The sequence below is a fragment of the Zootoca vivipara genome, chromosome Z (genome assembly GCF_963506605.1).
Source record: "Zootoca vivipara chromosome Z, rZooViv1.1, whole genome shotgun sequence".
Lineage (NCBI taxonomy): Eukaryota > Metazoa > Chordata > Lepidosauria > Squamata > Lacertidae > Zootoca > Zootoca vivipara.
In genome coordinates this window covers 27,370,957-27,391,121 of record NC_083294.1, presented here as the reverse complement: position 1 = coordinate 27,391,121, position 20,165 = coordinate 27,370,957, and the positions used below count along the sequence as shown (strand labels likewise).

Sequence of the window (20,165 nt, the reverse complement as noted above, 5' to 3'; positions counted from 1 at the left end):
TGGCATCACAGGCGTCTCTGATACTGGAACTCCCAAAGAGATAGGGATATTTAAGACTGATTCTGAGAGCAAACCCTCCTTCTGTTCCAAGATGTCCTCTGTGTTTGCAGCTTCTTCACCTGAGAATGGTGGGGTTTAGAGCACTAGTTCAAAGGAGACTGCTATTCACATTAGTTTAGGAACTGAGCACAGTTCTGGGTTTGTTTTTGTTTGTTTGTGTGTGCTTTTCCTCTTAAGCTTTCTAGCTTATTTTTTTAAATGAAAATATTCCTAACAGTCTTGGGAAGTTAGGCACTTTGGAAACAAGTGCCTCCCCAATTGCAGTGAATATAAAGGCTGTACCTACATCACTGCTGGTGCAGATGTGCTGCTTCTTTTCATCTTTTACTGCATTGTATTTTGAGGTACTGTCTGTGCTAGGTGTGGGATAGAGGACATTTCCCTCCACCTTGTAGTCAGATAAACAGGAAACAGGAGCTTGGCACTCAATAAACTGAAAAATGCTGATATGTTGGGGAAATAGAAGAAAAGCTCTAACATTAATTATCTTTTTAAAAAATAATTTAGGTGGCAGCCAATGCTCACATCTCTCCAGACTATCTTCTCAAAATCTGTGAACGCATTGGACCTTTATTGGATAAGGAGATCCCACAGAGTGTGCTTGGGGTGCAGACTTTGCTGGGAGTGGGACGGCAGTCATTACTAAGGTCAGCCAAAGGTAAGATATGTGGCATTTTTCCTTCGTCATATTTTAAAACCTCTAGTACCATTTTACAAAGGCCCTGAAAGTGGCCTAACTTTCTATAAAAAAAACTTACCATACATAAAGCAAGCAATAAAAATAACATGTTATTTTGTGTTTTTTACATAAATTGCACTTCTGGTTAACATTGAAAATAAATGGGCAAATAGGCAGAAAGAAAGTAATGAAACGTTGAAACAGGCAACATTGCATCTCATGAAAGCTTTTTTCTGAAATTTCTTTCCTTTTTGAATACGTACAAGCATTTCCCAGAAATAGCTTTGCAGAGAAGGGAGGGATGAGAACAAGCTCAGAGAAGTCACGGCTTCCATAGTTCCGGCAAAACAAAGCAGGATTGGTTGTAGAGCTCAAGCATTCAACTCAAGATTTTTACCAGCTTTGAATCTTATTCACACAGACTGTAGGCACACACCTTGGAAAGTATCAGCATTTGCAGCTCTCTACAGAGGAAGGCCCCCTGAACTACCTTCAAACTATTCGAAATCACCAAATGTGGGTAAGGAATAACTTACAGTGTTTAAGTGCATGTTTATTATTTGTGGAGTGGCTTTTTGTGTTGGAAATTTTTCTTTAGCCCAAAAGTTAACTTAGGTTTATGGCATCATAGAAAGAGCATTAATATAATGGGGCAAGTAATTTTTCCCCAGCTAGAACATTATTAGTATCATCAGCAATTCCTGCCATCATACATGTAGAATGCATCAAAATATGCACTTATTTTGCCTGTAAGAAAAAATTGTTTTATAAAAAAAATGGAAAAGACAAAAATACATCTATCTAGTGCAGGCATCCCCAAACTTCGGCCCTCCAGATGTTTTGGACTACAATTCCCATCTTCCCCGACCACTGGTCCTGTTAGCTAGGGATCATGGGAGTTGTAGGCCAAAACATCTGGAGGGCCACAGTTTGGGGATGCCTGATCTAATCTATTGCTGTAAATGCAGGACTATTCATTCTGTTGTTGACATGTTTGTCTGGGGGAATTTGTTTAATTTTAAATCTACCCTGGGAAGAAATTTGTAGATGATAAAATATGGCAGTAAATGAAATCCTGATTGTGAGCAAACTGTATCCACTGAAGCACCATCTAGATGACCTCTTTTAAAGATCATATGGTGGGAGTAGATAACACTTCATGATTCTACTGAGCAAAAATAAAACCCTGAAACATTAGTAAAAATAAATAATTTTAAATTTTGTTTATAAACAGAAAAAAATCTCAAAACCCAACTTTGAGTATGTATGTGTATAACAGTGATGGAATGTGAAGCCTAGGTTTAAAAAAATGCTTATTTTAAAAAAACAGAGACTTTGAAAGGAACCGTTTTAAATGGCAGTAGCAGGAGGCTTAACAAAATAAGCAAGAGTGGAAAAAAGAGAGGCAGTGTTCAAAATAGCATTAAATATGTTTAATAAAATAGTGAAATACCCAGCATGTTTTGGTGAAATCACCTTTGAGCACAAGAATATAGAGGACCATACACAGGGCCCTGCAAACCATAAATCTGGCACTGCCAGGCCTATACTGTACTACTGATACCAACACATTGTACCAGCCCTTATACTGTGTAGGGGCTTTTCAGTGGGAGGGTGGAGCTTCTGTAGTCCCCTTGCATCCACCCTGACTGCTTCCGAGATGGCCTTACATGTTTTCAACTAATATTAGCAATAAGTAGGCCAGACCTGTTGTTACACCTGATACTGCTCTAATGGTTGCCATGCGAACCTCTGTTTTATTGGTGGATAAGTAGATTTACAGCAATTTAAGTCATAGGGATAACTGTGTTTTTCCCTTCTCCCTCGCTTTTAGTAAATATAATCTGTGCCAGGCAAACAACTGGATATGGGCGTTTCAGCCATTTGTTCCCCTCGTCCTTCTACCAGCACATCAAGATGCACAAGAGAATTCTTGGGCATCTATCCTCTGTGTATTGTGTAGCCTTTGATCGCACTGGGAGGCGAATTTTCACAGTGAGTTGAAGAAAACTGCAATATTTCAAAACATTGCTTGACTTAGTTTGTTGGTTTGTTTTGCTCTGTCATAATACTCTTTTTAGACCTAGGAACCTCCTTTAAATCAAGCACACCTGAGGCTTCATTTCTTATTTACCCCTCATATATTTTTGCATATATCTGTATAGTGGTAGGTAATGCTTCTGTTGTGATCTACCTTAGATCTGGACATGGGGAACTGGATCTGACCAGGGGGCTAGATCTTTATCTCCACACACATTTGTGGGTCAAGCTTGGCAGTTGGATGGGGCAGTCCAGTTGTAAAGCCGTAAATCACTTGTTGGCCCATTTTTGCCTATGTGGTTTGAAATAAAACTTCTGCAAAAATGCCTGTACTATGCTTCCCAAGCACCAACAGCCCTGTGCAGGGGGCTTTGCAGGCACTCTTTCATCCAAGTCCTGATGTTACCTGCCCACACCTGCTGTCATATCTATATGGTATTGGGTATTTGGCTGAAATGGGCTTGGCTGAAGTAGTCTTTAGGACAAATGATGAGACCTGACGACCCAATTAAACTGATGTCCGGAGGTTCCATACCTCTGTGGCAGTGGCTCCCAACCCACCAGTTGAAGACTATGTGATTTTTACTAAAAGAAAGAAAGAAAAGAAAGAATGCATGTATCCTTCAAAAAGAAAATGAAAAGGTTTTATATTTGGTTTATAGTCAATCATCTAGAAACCCCACTTTTTCCAAGAGGAATGTTGAGTAATGCTCTTGGTTTCGTGTTCGCTACTTTTCTTTTATAGCTCAAAAATAACTTACGGGAATGTTACACAAGCTGCTAGTCCTTCATACAACCTTAGCATTTTCTTTGCAGGACAGCACGAAGCACTCCAAGTTAGGATGGACCAGACTCAAGGTCCATCTAGCTATATGTTTTGCTTCTCACAACAGTCAAAACACGACTCTGGGGCACTCTCAAACAGGGCATGAAAGCATTCTGTTGTAGTGGTTAGAGTAATGGACTAAGTCATCAGAGAGTTCTGAGTTCTAATCCCTATAATCACTAGTGGACCTTGGGTCAATTTCATTCTCTCGGTCCAACATCACAGGGTCCTTGGCTGGTTTTTAAAAATAATTTTTATTGACTTCAAGGAAACAAAACAGAAACTTTGAGTAAACATAACAGAACCCAGTTGCAGATTGTAAAATAATTAGTATAGACTCAGACACTCAGTGTGACCTTTGACCTTCAACAGCTTCACCCTTGTCTTTTAAATTATCCCAGTGATTTTAAATGTTTTATACTGTGATACCAATAAAGGTATTTAATATTTATTTATGACTCAGAATAGATCACAGAAAATAAATAAATTACCTTAGAAGAATCATTACCAGTTTTATGTGATTATTATGCTTCAGTATAGCCCATCCACCCTCTTGAACCAGTCTTTCTTCACTGCAACACTCATCACTTGTCTGTGTTGTGTATGACATTAAGACAGGGCTATATCCCAGACATTATTGAATGCTATCTCTAAATAGTATTACTGTATACATGATTTCAATTGTTGAGCAATGACCATATGAGCCACCACCATAAGCAATACAATATAATTATGCTTAATTGTTGGATTAAGGTAATTTTCCAGCGGCAGCAGTGCTAAGAAATGGTCAAGCAACAGGGGTTGACCTGCTATTGATGAAGTTGTGTCAAATATCCAAGACCAAAACACATTCACTATTGTGCTCACAGGATTGTTGTGAGGATAAAGGGCGGGTGGGTGCAGGAAATTGTTTACGCTTTTTCACTCCTTGGAGGAAGGCCAGGGATAAACTACTACTACTAAACCTAATGGCACTCAGGCAGTTAGCAAAAAGAAGGGATACATACATCTCTAGGGTCATAGTGAAAACAGTGGCACTTCTCCATGTTATACTTTGGATGTTGTTTTTTGTGTGAAACATTAGGGTTCGGATGATTGCTTGGTGAAAATTTGGGCTACAGATAATGGACGTTTGCTCTCAACACTCCGAGGACATTCGGCTGAAATTTCTGACATGGCTGTTAGTTATGATAACACCCTCCTTGCTGCAGGCAGCTGTGACAAAGTAGTCAGAGTCTGGTGTCTTCGAACCTGTGCACCAGTTGCAGTGCTGCTTGGCCACACAGCTTCAATAACCTCTATACAGGTAAAGTGGGTGAACACTGTTGTTGTTTCCTTTGCTTTTGTTTAGCACTGAGATGCAAGACTACATTTGCTTGACCAAATGCATGTTAAATCCACCTCAAATGATTTGAAAGTTTCATCCATCAAACAATTTTGTGATGGCCTATTTTATTGATTAGCCTTTATTATTTTTTGTTTACTTTATTGTGGCCAAAAGCAGTTCAGAACAATATTTATTAAGTGAGTGTGTTTCATATGCCTGGCAAAAAAGTTGTTGTTTTTTTTTAAGCTGGAAGAATGAGGGGGAATCCTAAAACCAATTTACAGTATCTTTTTCTAAAATCTTTAGTTTTCTCCAGCAAGAAAAGGAACAACTCGATACCTCACTTCTACAGGTGCTGATGGAACTATCTGCTTCTGGCAATGGCATTCAGATACAATGAAATTTAAGTACGTATATTACATTAGATTTATTATTTTAGCTAATTTTTCTGCCTTTGGACACATCAGTATTTTCTTAGGTCAGCTTGCCACAATATGACTTAGCTTCTGCTGTGCTATAAACGTCACTATATGTACCTTGGGTCACTGTAGAGCATTGTAGGGTCTAAACCAGGGCTGTTCCAAGTTTTCTACCAAGTGGGCTGCAAGAGTAATTCAACACGGGCAGCACACTGTTGTTCCACTGGGTGGAAGTGAGCCCAAAATCTGTAACACCTCCAGCCCTTGCGTTGCTTTTCCAAAGCTGGCTAAGCTAGGTGCCAGGCTTTGGGAAGGAGGTGCAAGGCTCTGGTGGGGTCCTAGAGCCCTCCCACCCCCTTCCCAAAGCTGGAAGAGTGCTAACTAGGCTTTGGGAAGGAGGCAGGAGGACTCTAGGATCCTGTCAGAGCCCAGTGTGAGGGCCGGGGGGGGGGGTCAGATGTTGTGAAAGGCCACAAAAAAGGCCTCAAGGGCCACATTACTGTTGAGGCTTGATGTTTTGGATGGAGAATACAGAACTATGGCAATCCTGTATTTCCTAGAAGCTCCTTTTCATTGAGCTGAACTGTTGTTCTATTTTGTTCAACATGGTCTAAATGAGGGATGTGCAACCTCAGACCCAGGGGACAGTTGCAGCTCTCTTGGCCTTTTTGTCTGGTTCTCAAGACACTCTTGGGGTCACATCCCCCACCAGCCATGCTCTGTGGCCTCCTTGAGTGCTTTTGCTTGACAAATATGAGATTGAGCTGTGATGATGCTTCTTGAGTGCCTCAATGGAGGTGCGTGTATGTAAACCCTGTGACTTTTGCATGATGGGGATACAGTCTGCTATACCATGCTAAGAGTCACACCTGTTGCACTGCCTACTTCTGTCTTTGGACCTGCTCAATGCTGGCATGCTGTCCCTAGAAGGTTGTCCCTCAGGCAATGTGACCCTTGGGCTGGAAAAAGTTTCCGTTCCTATCCTAAACTGAGTGGAAGCTGAGGCAGAGATATTTCCCAACCTAGAGATTTATTCTATTGATTGATTTTGCCTAAATTTTTATACTACTGCAAAGCAGGACTATATAATGCCATCAGGGATAGCATCACCCCCGGAACTTTGGCATGGCTCTGTCCATGCTGTCTCTTCAGATTAAGCTCCCAGAACCTCCCCACTTTAAGAATTTTATGTAAAAGAATGGAATTCTAGGGTGCAGCTTGATATGGCCATGAAAAGAGATGAATTAAATTCTTGCTAAGTCAAATGTTTTAACAAAACTTTGTAGATTCATACCATTGTATATCCTCATTGAAATCTTCAGTCCTTTGGGAGAGCCGCTGAATCTCCCTACAAGCACAGTGAAAAGTATTCCTAACAGTGCAATTCTATACATTTCTACTAAAAAGCACTCCCAGGAAATTGCAACCTCAGTCTTCTGACTCAGCCAGGAGATTTTGTCCCACAGCTGAGACATTTGTAGTTTCAGGTGGGGGTGAAGAGGTAGACTGTAATCTGATGGGTACTGTGGGCATAATTTGCTCACTGGTCTTTTCCTAAACCAGTGGTGAGGAACCTTTTCCAGCCTGTAAGCTCCATTCTCTCCTGAGCAATCTTCTGGGGGCCCCACATGCCGGCAGCGGGCAGCACCAGAGGAAGAAATGGGTGTGGTCAAAGGCAAAGTGGGTGGAAGTACACATGTAACTCTTTATGCAGTAGGCTACATCCCAGCCACACGTCAGATGTTTCTCCCCCCTCCATATGTAAAAGAACATTAAGAATAGCTCGATAGAGAGGGCTGGCAGACATTTAGCCTGCAGTTCTGAGGTTCCCCTCCATTGAAACTTCTAGCACACCAATTTTTGTATTCAGGTGAACTGGGATTTTTAAAAATAGTTTTCTAAAAAGAGGCTTTTCTTTTTGTCGAGTGGCTCCAGTAGATGCATAGCCTTTGGGGAAAAGCAGAAGATCAACCCTTTTTAGGAAAACTATAACTGATTCTATATATCTGTATTCACAAACTTTATCCAGGTTTGGTTTAGTTTTGACAGGGCACAGACCTTACAAAACACCTTACCAATTTTTATTTTGCACTTTCTCAGCATGTTAGTAGCCATGATCATACTCTATGGACTGCTGCAGTTCTAGCAACTGCGTATTGTACAAACATAAATTGTTTTCTTAACAGGTTTATATAATAACCTTTGCACCACTTAAGGTACAGTAATTAAAGTGCTTCATATTTACATTTCAGGGATCGTCCAATCAAATTTGCTGAGAGGTCAAGGCCTGGCGTTCAGATATCTTGTTCTTCTTTCAGCTCTGGTATGTATATATATTTCAGGAACAGAAACCACGTAGGGAATGGTTTTCCGTAAAAAATTGTTGGTGCTTGTTCTTGAAAGAGCTAACTGATTCAGAAAACACAACTAAATTTTTCAGGAGAATGCAGACTTCAGGAAGATTCTAACCAGAGCCAATATTAGTTTACAAAAATATCTAGGAAATGATTGAGATCTAGGACATTGGTTGCTCTTGGAAAATATAATTGATGGAACTTTCAGCTTCAGGCACAAGCATTAACTTTTCACAGCATTATGTCATTAAATCTATATTGAGTCCTAGTACAGGTTGATTTTGTTAGCAGCTTTACTTTGTAGGCAGTTTTTCTTACTAGGATTTCCACCCTTGAGTATTTCTCTTGAAACCTGAAATAAAGTGAATTACTGTTACACATTCCTTATTGTTTAGGTTTTTTATAAAAGTATTTCAGCAAAACACTTGAGGTTCTTAATGCCATTTTTGGGGACCTTTAGCATGATCTTGTATTGTGCCAAATTGAGGGGGCAAAGCAGGGTTCAGCCTGACATTCCATGGTGCAGTAATTCTAGGGTAATGTTTTGGATAATTGTGTGCATTTTATCTGTTTAGATTGCCAAATATAGATGTCAGTGTTCTTTGAATAATAAAACACTTTCAGAATTCACAGCTCCTGACGGAAAAATTCATCACTTGGTTCACGTTTTGCTCCCTTGAAATGTTATTTTTCAAATCTGGCATTACCATTTGAACAACAATTATGATTTGTTGAATGAAATATGTAATGTTTCTTGATTTTTTCCTCTTGTCTTCTTTGTCTCCTGCTCCACTCCTGCTTTTTAGGTGGTATGTTTGTTGCAACAGGGAGCACTGACCATGTGATAAGAATATATTACTTGGGTTCTGAGTCTCCAGAGAAAACTGCTGAATTAGAATCTCATACGGTAAGACTGAAGCAGGAAATCGCACTTGCTTTTTTTATTTTTTAAAAATACCTGCTCAGAAGTTTAGGATGTGCACTTCAACACAGGCCTACCCTGATAAAAGATCTTGCCTGGAAAACATCTTCATTATCTTTTGTGGAAGAGGCTGCTTCATGGCATGTGCAAGAAAAATTGTTTCTCTTTTGAAACAAACAAGGGAGTCTTAGGGAACATGGTGCTTTCCATGAAGTTTTGTGGCTGCAACGACAGCTGTTCTGAGACTAATCTATGGTTGGGTAACAAAACTTTCATGTTAGTTGACCATGATCTTCTGCAATAAGCAGAAATGGTGTTAAGATTGATACAGTGCACTTATAATGGTGGAATTAGTTTTGGCAAAAATATTACGGCATGTAGTTTCTTTCTCTGTCAAATATATTTTGCTGTAAAGTGATATGTGTCTGTTTGGTTTTTGACAGAAGCAGCATGGCCATGGGATGCCATGACCAAAGTACATGGTGCTCTGAGCCAATGTCATGGTTATGTGGAGTGGTGGATGATCAAAGCACCAGTGTTTTGGGATAGCAAATAGGAAGGTGCCCCTCCATAGAGTGCCAATGCTTACCGGTTTTAATTTGTGCATGCATGGTATCCAAATGAAACGTGGTGGCTGGAAGTCGTATGCCAGTAACCTCAGGGTTCAATAGGTACACAAGATACATTATGATCTTCAGGGGCCGATGGGCATAGGGCTGGCCTTCTTGTTCAGTTAACACTAGCCTGTGACTTCATAGACTTCAGTACATGCTGCTGGACATACACTGGGGCAAAAGACAGGTGAGTCAGAGAAAGGGCTGATGCATGTTTCTTGACACTTGCTGCTAAGATGTTTTGGACACTCTAGAAATAGATGTGGATAGGGGAGAGCAGGGTTGTACATAAGTTGACTGGAGAGAAAAGTATTGATGAAAACAATTATTTTCTATTTTTTTAGGACAAAGTAGTTGCTGTTCAGTTCTGCAACAGTGGAGGCAGGTAAGCATTTCTTTTGTTCTTCTCCCACGATGTTATTGCTGCATTTGATTTTCCATAATTTTTTTTTTTAAAATTCTTACACCGCTTGTGAGATATAAAGAGTCATTTACAAACATATTGTAAACTGCTTTATTACAGTCAAGCAGTATATACATTTTCTAAATTAAAATAAGGGATTCATCTTAAAGTGATCAATTGCAACTTTCTATCTCTCTGGACTTCTGATTCAAAGCAAAACTGAAAACAGTAGTCTAAATTGTGCTTCCAGTTTTGGCTTGGATTGAACAGCGTACTATGGTTTGCTGCAATCAGGAAATAGTTAACTAGAGCATGTGATGGGTTGAATAGGCAAAGCTGAAAAATGGCACCAGTGGCCAAACTGTGGTTAGGCTGTGACATCTCAGCTGGGACAAGGTGTTCTGAATTGCACTGTTAAGTGTAGTGGATAGTTGTTCAGTGTTATACTTTTTTAAAAAACCTTTATATCCCACTTTAATTCACTAAGTGACTTTAATTAAAGGAAATTAATGAAAATATTACCTGTTAACTAGCCACTATATTAAAACGTCCGATAAGCAACTAGAAGCCAGTTCACTTGAGTTTTGTTCCGATGCTTACTAAATGTTTAATATCTGGTTAGTGAGCCTGTGAACTGACCACATGGTATAAAGCATTGCATTTTGAAGAGTTAGAAGAGTTCCAGGGTTAGCTTGTTCAGCCATGAAAGCTGTTTCTAGATGTTGCTGTCATCTAGAACGTGCATGTGAAGCTACCCTAAAACAAAGGCACATGCAAGCCTTGCCCCCTTGTGCTGCATTTTGTGTTAAGTGTTTTTTGTGGGTACCAGTGAAGGGTCAATCACAAGATAGTGGCCCTTAAAAAACAAACAAAGTGGAAATATTATTATGAAGGAGTTCAGGGTACCCATAGACCAAATTCTGAAAAGGGATGGGGGAAAGCAGGTTGGAGAGCAAAGCAGAGGGGCTTCAGAGCCCTACACATGTAACTTTTTTTCCTTTTCCTTTTTTACTCGGAAATACAGACTAAGATTTGTCAGTGGAAGCAGAGATGGAACAGCCAGAATCTGGCAATATCAGCAGCAAGAATGGAAGAGTATAGTGTTGGAGATGGCGACTAAGATGACTGGGTAAAAGGCAGAAAAATGTTTATAATTTAACCTCAATAGACAAAGGAATTCAAATGTTCAAAACACAGTAATATTTATTTCTGTGGTTGAAATCCAGAAATGTTTGTTTTCTTCACCTGTTTCAGCATCTCTCCCTTCTAGCAATTTTCCTGTTGTGGCTTTTGTGTAACTCAGGGTTTCTGGGGAAACCAAACCATCTTGTTACCTATGGAAGGTTTTGTCATGGTATTCATAGTAGCAATAAGCTGTACCCTTCTGGTTGCTTCCCATCATCATGTTATGTGTGGCGCATGCGGCTTGCTGTTAAAAATTTGTGGAGCTACAGTACATAATATTGGGCACATGCATTTCTCTAGAGGGGAGCACTGGCCTACTTTCTGAACTAGCTGTACCTGGTTGAGATACATTGAGTTGCACTGGAGGGAGCTCTTTTTTGCATTAGAATCTGACAGAGTTTCCACAGAAAGGAACTTTGTAGTCTGTGTTGAGCATTAAACCAAACAGGATAATTATCAGGAATATCAGAGGCAGATCTTTTCAGAGAGCATTTGGTTATTTTATAAGCTACTTATGCTACATTTCTTGTTTCCTCTCAAGATTCAGCAAAAATTGAATGTGTAATGCTCACAGAACTTGCATTTTCTACATGTATTCTCTTGCGGCTGAAAAATGTTAGGTTTAAATAAGTTAATTCCTTTATACTACTGTTTGCATGTACAGTTAAACCTCGGTTATTGAATGTAATCCATCCCGGAAGTCGGTTCGGCTTCTGAAATGTTTGACAACCGAGGCACGGCTTCAGATTGGCTGCAACAGCTTCCTGCACTCAAGCAGAAGTTGTGTTGGACCTTCAGCTTCTGAAAAATGTTCGAAAACTGAAGCATTTACTTCTGAGTTTTCTGCTTTTAGGAGCCAAAACATTCCAAAATGGAGGTGTTTGGGAGCCGAGGTGTGACTCTATTGTTTTGATCTGGCCAGCTTTTTACTGACAATGGTTTAGTGATGATAATCAGTTTCCAACATCTGGAAATTAAGGCCAAGTATGATGTATAACTGGAAGAGTTTGTTTGTTTAAAAAAAGGGGTGGGAAACAGGATCTAGCATGTGGGCCAAATCTTCAGCTCCTCACTCCCACCTGGCAGGCCACTTTGACAGGTGGGTGGGAATAGTAACCTTTTTGGAACCTGTAGTTTCTTCCTCTGGGGCAGCTGCACAAACGGTGGATGGGGAAGGGTAAGTTCCTAGTATCACAGCCACAATGTATCCCATGGCTGCTTTTAACATCTTCAAAAAACAATCTGATCAAAGATTTCCCAGTGTCACATTTAGTTTGGCTCTAAGTTGGTACTTAAAGTTTCATTTGACTAGATTCTTCTTTAACGTCTACATTTTCTCAGAAATAGCCAAGTGTCTGGGGAAGACAAGGTGTCCAAGTTGAAGGTGACTATGGTAGCTTGGGATCGTTATGATACTACTGTTATTACAGCAGTCAACAATTTCCTTTTGAAAGTGTGGAACTCTTCTACTGGGCAGCTTCTTCACAACCTAACTGTAAGTTAGACCTTCAGTTGATTAGCTTTTTAAGAGGATCTGCATTTAGTGCTCTCTCTGTTGTGTGCCACTGAACTGGGGTCTGGCACTAAGCTTTGGCATCTTTAAGAATTAAGATTGTGATCATGCTTGTGGAGAACAGCTGAGAAACTTGCAAACAACATCAGATGATTCCAGGAGTGGTGCGGACCAAGGACTGGTGGTCCTTTATCAGAAGCACGTCAAAAAAATATATAGAAAACAAAATAATAGATCAAATAAATAGCTTCATTTTCCTAATGGGAGAAGAAAGCTGTTATCATTTTTCCTGCATTCTAACTGATTGATGGTTGGTTGGTTAATCAAATAAGATTTTCCTGTTGTTTACTATCCATCTCCCTTCTAACTGATCAATTAACTAATGAAATTATAAATATATTTATTTTTTTTACCAAAACTTCAATGAAGGAACCCTTCTGAGGCACTTCTGAGAAAATGTTAGCGTGTTTACAATTGAATGAATAAAAGATACCACTTACTGTTTGTGGAGGGGATTACTTGTGTTTCATAATACAATTATAATTTTCATAATATAAGTGGGACTAACCTCCTCCCCCCAACATTAAGTTACACACACACACACACACACACACACACACACACACACACACATATATATATATATATATATATATATATATATATATATATATATATTAGAATATCCTTCCAGATAGCTGTTGTGTCCAAACATTTCCCACAGGGTTGGAAAATGCTATGACAGGCAGGTATATCACACTGTCTGATCCCAGGAAGAGCAGGGATAGCTGAATTCTTGCTTGGCCAAAAAAGTAAGCTGCTCTTGTGTTCAAGTATTCTCAGTAAGATTCTCCATTGTTAAGTTGAACAGTAGAGCAGTCTTCTTTGTTCCTGTGTGACTATTCCCAATAACAAAATCCTGACCTGGGTGAACTGGGAGCAGAGGGCAGGCAAGTGGGACAATTGTCTTCTAGGTTGTGTAGAGAAGGAACGTCCAACTCCCAAGAAACTGCGATCTACTCACAGAAACAAAATATGGGGGGATTCAGGTCAAAATTGTTGAGCTTTTTTTAGGGAGGACAGTTCCGTTTTAGGGGGTTCTGGCAAAAGTAAGGGGGAAAGGGGATTAGTCGCTGACCAAAAGATCGCTATGATAACAATCTGCCTCACAGCGAAAACTCCGTCTTCCGTTCCAGCGAAAATGGAGGACATGGCGAGGGGGCAAAGTGCTTAGGCAAAAGCAAAGGAAAAGGAGCCCATGATTGACAGTGATCGAACGGAAGCGCCCGGGGATCAACCAGTTGATCCCGATCGACCTGTTGGACATCCCTGGTGTAGAGCTATCACTTGCACTCAGGAGGCTGGTGTGCCCTTCATTCCCCAGCAGCAAATATCTGTGGAGCCTGTCCCCACTTCAAATTGGGATTGCTCCCATTTGAGCAGAGTTGCTTGCATTTCCAACTACCTACCCACTGTTTAAAACAATTGCCTTGTCTTTAAACAGGAGGTCAGTGTGGATGTGCCTCCATTCTCTCTCAATTCCAAAATATTAAAAAGTCCCTGAATATGGGCTTCTACCTGACATTGTAGTTTTCTATGTTAAAACCCTTCTGACATGCTAGTTTTGTGTCTATTAGGGGTATTCATTTTTCCATTTATATACCAGTTTTCATAAAAAAATGCAAAGTGGTTTACAAAGCACAATATAAAATACACAATAGCAAACAACTAATAAAACATCAATACTATTAGAATCCCCCAACCCAGGGATTAGTTCAGCAACAGCATAGTGGTGGACACATAGGATTCCTTAAAATTCACAAGGATCTGATGGTCTGGGTGACACACCTTTTTGGTATGAAAGAATGTTCTGTCATTGAAGCCTTCAATCTGAGGTGGTAGACCACAGAAACATGTAGACCACCTTCATAAGATTGAGGCATTGGTCACCTGTGTGTATGTAGTGAGCAGAGTGGGGGGATGTAACATGAAGCTTATATGGAACAGTAATTACTTCTTAAAATACTACTTTCTTTGCATTTGTTGCAGGGCCATGATGATGAAGTGTTTGTTTTGGAAGCTCACCCATTTGACCAAAGGATCATGCTTTCTGCAGGCCATGATGGGAATATTTTCATTTGGGACCTTGAGAAAGGAGCAAAAATGCGCAATTACTTTAACATGGTACTGTATGGCAGCCAGAATGAGTGGTCAGATCTTAGAATCATAGACTTGTAGAGTTGGAAGTACAACCCCCTGCAGTATAGAAAACCTTTTGCCCAACATGGGGGTGGAACTCATGACCCCATAATTAAGAGCCACAGATCTGAGAATTACTGTGTGTTTATTTATCTGCGGTGGTGCAGGATCTTTATAAGGCACCTCATACCAAAGCAGAGAGAACCCACCCTCGGTGTCATTGGTGAAAATACATCTTGCTGAAAGTAAAAGTAATGTCTCTTTAAGCTTAATGGTAAAGGTAAAGGACCTCTGACAGTTAAGTCCACTCGCAAATGACTCTGGGGTTGTGGCGCTCATCTCACTTTACAGGCCAAGGGAGCCAGTGTTTGTCCGCAGACAGTTTTTCTGGGTCATGTGGTCAGCATTACTAAGCCGCTTCTGGTGCAACGGAACACTGAAACCAGAGCAGCGCACAGAAATGCCGTTTACCTTCCCACTGGAGCGGTACCTACAGTGGTACCTCTACTGACGAATAACTCTATGAATGGAGCTCCGTCTGCCATCTTGGATGCGGTTTAGATAGGATTTTTTCTACTTATGAATTTTTAGTTAGGGTTGCTTCTACTTACGAATTTTTTCTCCCAATGCATTCCTGTGGGATTTGACTTACAATTTTTTTCAACTTACGAATGTGCGTTCATAACGCATTAAATTCGTAAGTAGAGGTACCACTGTATTTGTCTACTTGCACTTTTGGGTGTGCTTTCAAACTGCTAGGCTGGCAGGAGCTGGGACCGGGCAACAGGAGCTTACCCTGTCATGGGGATTTGAACCGCCGACCTTCTTATTGGAAAGCCCAAGAGGCTCAGTGGTTTAGACCACAGTGCCACCCACGTCCCTTAAACTTACAATATAACAAAACCATGCATGGTGGGAAGGGGGTGGGGGAGAGCTCTGCTGTGATTAACAGGTCTAATTTGTAATCAGTAGCAAAGGTTTTGCCAGGTGCTGGCAAAAACTAAGTGCTTTGTGGAAGGGATGTTTTAAAAGAGTTCTGGTGGCACACTCAGAGCAAAGGGGTGTTTTTTAACCTAAGTTTAACCCAGTGCCTCCCTTTCCCCACCCTTTACTTTTGAATCCTAGTTCTTTCTCTTTCCTGTTGATATAAATTTGCTCCTGATTACATTGACTCCTGTGCTTGCTTACCTGTTCCTTTCAGTCAGTGGACCCTCCCCTCCCCCTCAGTTCTGGTCTGTTTCTTTAAGTTAAGTGGTCTGTTTGTCTCAAGTGATTTTATTCATACATTGTCAGTCTTAAATTCTTAGGGTCCCTTTGTGTGTACTTTTGCATGTACTTATTGTATGTCAAGTGATTCTTATTTATTTCCAGCCAAGCCATAGTATGCCTTTAGTTGTTGTCATAGTAATTGCTAGCATCATCTTCATTATTTCTTTTTTACCCTCCCTCAAACTTTGAATGCTATCCTTGTAGGAACTGTTGTAGCTCACCTCCTGAGATTTGGCAAGAGGTGCTCTGCTTACAAATTTCATCAATTTTCTGCCAAAAATTGTGAATGAAATCTGCAAGCAATGTAATTGAATGGAAGACGACAAAGCCTTTTTTTTTTTTTACCCGAAAGTGAATTTGAACCTGGGCTGAACTGGGCAGTGTCTGAAATGCTTTGAGCTGAGAATGGCTGTTTTTTTGAAGTGCTGAATCGGGGTCAGAACCAAATCTTGTTGTCGGTACAGACCCCTAAAATAAAGGAAAACTCAGCTTATAAATTTGTCCAGAAAAGTTAAGCAGATCCAAATGGGTGTTGTGTGTGTTTTACAGATTGAGGGCCAAGGCCATGGTGCAGTGTTTGACTGTAAATTCTCCCCTGATGGTCAGCACTTTGCCTGTACAGATTCCCATGGGCACCTACTATTGTTTGGATTCGGATGCAATAAGAATTATGAAAAGGTGAGTTGGTGGACTCTTAATGTCCTTCGGTGTTTAGCAGTGTTTGACATCATCCAGCCAGAATGAATCACTTTTAAAATCCTGTGAATTGCAAGGAAAATGTAAGGATATACTTAAATCTCTCTTAAAGTTAATGGGATGTTAAAAGTGCCTAGCTTTGCAAATGGAATGTGTGTACTGTTCTTCTGTGGGAGACGTTCAGACTGGAACTAATTACTCTAGAGTAATCCTACTCAGTGGGGTTTATTGTATAGCTGCTGGTTTGAGGACTGATTAACTGATAATGTCTGGAGGAACTGAGTCCTTGATTTATAAACTGCTAATAATGGTGTGAAAAGGAGACAGATTTTTTTAAAGGCTAAGAAAATGTGAGAAGTGTGTGTGCACATGATCATGCTTTGTCTTAAACCGCAGCTTCTTTGCACTCACAAGAAAGAAGGATTTCTAGAGTATATATATATTATATATAAACAGCTAGTGACTCCTAGTATGTTTACAAGCACAGTTCAGAGTGTTGGTACTGACCTTTGAAGCCCCAAACGGCTTTAGCCCAGTATACCTGAAGGAGTGTCTCCACCCCCATCGATCACTGAGGTTCCACTGCCAATGGTCTTCTGGTGGTTCCCTCACAGCGAGAAGTGAAGTACCAGGTAGAGGGCCTTCTTGGCAGTGGCATCCACCTTGTGGAACACCCTCCCATCAGATGTCAGGGAGATAATGAACTACACAACTTTTAAAAGACATCTAAAAGCAACCCCTGTATTGGGAAGTTTTTAATGTTTGACATTTTATTATGTTCTTAAATTTTGCTGGAAGTCACCCAGAGTGTCTGAGGAAACCCAGCTAGATGGGTGAGGTATAAATAATATTATTAATAATAATATTACTTAAAATGATTAAGAAATGATTAAGTTTTAGCCAAGGGTGTTCCTCTGGGGCAGTGTATTTCACAGGTTATGGGCACTATTTAAAGAAACTGCTCTGCCCACTAGGAGGTTTAACCTACCCTATTATGGCAGAATTTTTGAGCAAGACTGCCCTAATAATATTTAAGGATGTGAAAGTATGTTAGGGAGATGTGCACTCTGTAAAGGTTCTCTGAGTCAAAACCAGAACCTTGTGTTGAATTTGGAAGAAAACTGGAAAATGACACAGTTTGCAGTGAATTGGTTATAAAAAGAAGTTTGTTAAACTCCTTCTCCTGAAGAGTTGATCACTTAGGATCTCATATCTGTAGTTTCTGAAGGATACCACCCTCATGTTTCATTAAAGCTTTTCTTTGTAGTACTAAGGGTGAGAACTGTGCTTGCTTTAAAAAAATTGAAAACCTCATAGAAAAGACACTTAATTCTAAACTCTTGTGGTGCATAGAAATAGTTCACATGCAGGTTTGTTTCTCTAGTCTGAATATTCTGATGGGACCAAGGTGAAAATTACCATTTGAGAGATAATCTCTAGCCAGAAAGACAGTTAACAGAGTATGCATTGTATGAGAAGAATTAAGAAATGTTTGTGTATTTGTACTGATTTCTAAGTTTGTTTCTGATGTAGATCCCAGACCAGATGTTCTTCCACACAGATTACCGCCCTCTGATCCGTGATGCGAATAACTATGTCCTAGATGAACAAACTCAACAGGCCCCACATCTCATGCCTCCCCCGTTCTTGGTTGATGTGGATGGAAATCCTCACCCCACAAAATACCAGCGACTGGTGCCAGGGCGGGAAAATTGTAACGATGAGCAACTCATTCCTCAGCTGGGATATGTGGCAAACGGTACATGATCTTTATATAACAGGCAGTCCTGTTTAGGGAGGCCTTTAATGTTTAATAGATTATTTTATTTCATTTTTCTGTTGGAAGCCGCCCAGAGTGGCTGGGGAAACCCAGCCTGGGCGGGGTATAAATAATTTATTATTATTATTATTTATTTATTATTTTATTATTACTACTACAGAGTCTGAAATGAATAAAGAGGTGTTTCTTAAAATGTAGTATGCATATTATGAAGTTTCTATGTTTGGGTATGGCAGTCTTCATCATCCTGCTGGCCTTCAGGTGGTTTGGATTATCAAAATATGCTGGGTGGAGCAGATGGAAATTGCAATCCAAAACATCTTGATGGCACCAGGTTGGGGTAAGGCTGATGATATGGGTTAAGTAAAGAAATGAGGGTCCCTCTCTGTCTTGCATGGGGGAAAATAATACATTAGAAATAATCTATTAAAATCTTAGTAATAACATAGGTCTCCTGATGATGCAGACCAGCAGTCCTTCCTCTAATTTAATATTTTCAAAGGGTTTTTTTTTATTACTCAGAAGTAAAGCTGCAGTCTTAAACCCACCTACCCACGAGCCAGCCCCTTTAAATTCAGTAAGATTTACTTCTGTGTAGACATGGTTAGGCTTGCCACTGTAAATCTTTCTGAATGCAATTTTGGGCTCACTTTAAGTGAAGACGTTTTGGGGAGTAAAACCTTATTTTATCAGACATTATTTAAATAAGGTTTTTCTGATTTTATGGTTTACTTTAGCAGATTTTGTCTCTAATACATTCTTTTTGTGACCTTATTGTTCACCATTTAGAAACTATGTTAAGCAACATAAAAAATGTCAAAATAAAGTTGTAGCTGTAGCTAGCCTTTATTTTTTGAAACCTTCCAAACAATACAGATGAGGGGAATGCATTTAGACAAGCTAGCATAAAAGCTCTGCAATGTGATGGAGTTTCTAAATTAGAAAAGTAATTAAGCATTACTCCATGGTGGGGCTGCAATTCTAAGTAAGCAGGTGAACGTACAAAAGGCTGGGAGGGGTAGAGTTTTTGGATTACATGGTCTAGCAGCCTCTGCTTGATGAGTGAGATGATTTGTGAGTCACCCAATAAAAGAACGGAATCTATTGCAATCCCTGTTTGCCTGAGTTTGAGAGTAATATCAGAAAGCCATGTAGAATTATGTGTTTCTCTCAATAAAGAAGTTAGTAAACATTCCGGGTCTGTATTGAAATGAATTTTTAGCCAGTATTTGAAAGTCATAATCCAGCCCCTTGATTCTAGGAGATGCTGGCTTAACTCTGAACACATAGCCAGATAGGAGGCACATTTTGGAGCCCCTAGAATTTGTCAGAGGAAGAATGCCTCTACACCCTCGACTTTGTTGTTAAAGTCATTTATCCTTAAGGGAATCCCATAAAGGAGTTGCAAAACAGTTTTTTCTCTATATGCCTAACCGTTGCAGGCACATTCTGTTTACCATCAGGAAAATAGAATTGTTTCATTTGTCCTGCAGAGCACAAATGGTCTCCAGAGCATAAAGGGTCACCTATTTTAGATTGTAAAAGATAATCTCTAAGTATTTAAAGCTTTTAACTTGTTCAATTTCTTGATCACCAATACACAATTTAGATGGATGCCAACTCTTTGAAAATAATTACTGTAATCGATAGGTGATTTCCTTGACAGTAATGAAAGAATGCTTTTAGATACTTTGGAGCCCAACTCTGGTGCAGGAGGAGTAAAAAAAAAGAGAGAGTAAAGGACCCCTGGACAGTTAAGTCCAATCAAAGGTGTCTGTGGGGTGCTGCGCTCATCTTTTTCAGGCCGAGGGAGCTGGTGTTTGTTCACAGACAGCTTTCCGGGTAGTGTGGCCAGCATGACTAAACCGCTTCTGGCGCA

General features: G+C 40.0%; 1 protein-coding gene across 1 annotated transcript in view; it reads left to right on the top strand.

Annotated features, from left to right (window-relative positions):
* BRWD3 (bromodomain and WD repeat domain containing 3) overlaps positions 1-20,165 on the top strand; it is an 80,620-nt gene that overhangs the window by 14,586 nt on the left and 45,869 nt on the right. The window contains exons 5-17 of the mRNA XM_035132474.2: positions 568-718; positions 1,161-1,259; positions 2,574-2,734; positions 4,690-4,911; positions 5,239-5,339; positions 7,604-7,674; positions 8,512-8,612; positions 9,586-9,626; positions 10,669-10,773; positions 12,171-12,324; positions 14,392-14,526; positions 16,360-16,488; positions 18,040-18,265. Of these exons, the coding sequence (XP_034988365.1) occupies positions 568-718; positions 1,161-1,259; positions 2,574-2,734; positions 4,690-4,911; positions 5,239-5,339; positions 7,604-7,674; positions 8,512-8,612; positions 9,586-9,626; positions 10,669-10,773; positions 12,171-12,324; positions 14,392-14,526; positions 16,360-16,488; positions 18,040-18,265 (1,696 nt within the window). The remainder of the gene's footprint in view (positions 1-567; positions 719-1,160; positions 1,260-2,573; positions 2,735-4,689; positions 4,912-5,238; positions 5,340-7,603; positions 7,675-8,511; positions 8,613-9,585; positions 9,627-10,668; positions 10,774-12,170; positions 12,325-14,391; positions 14,527-16,359; positions 16,489-18,039; positions 18,266-20,165) is intronic.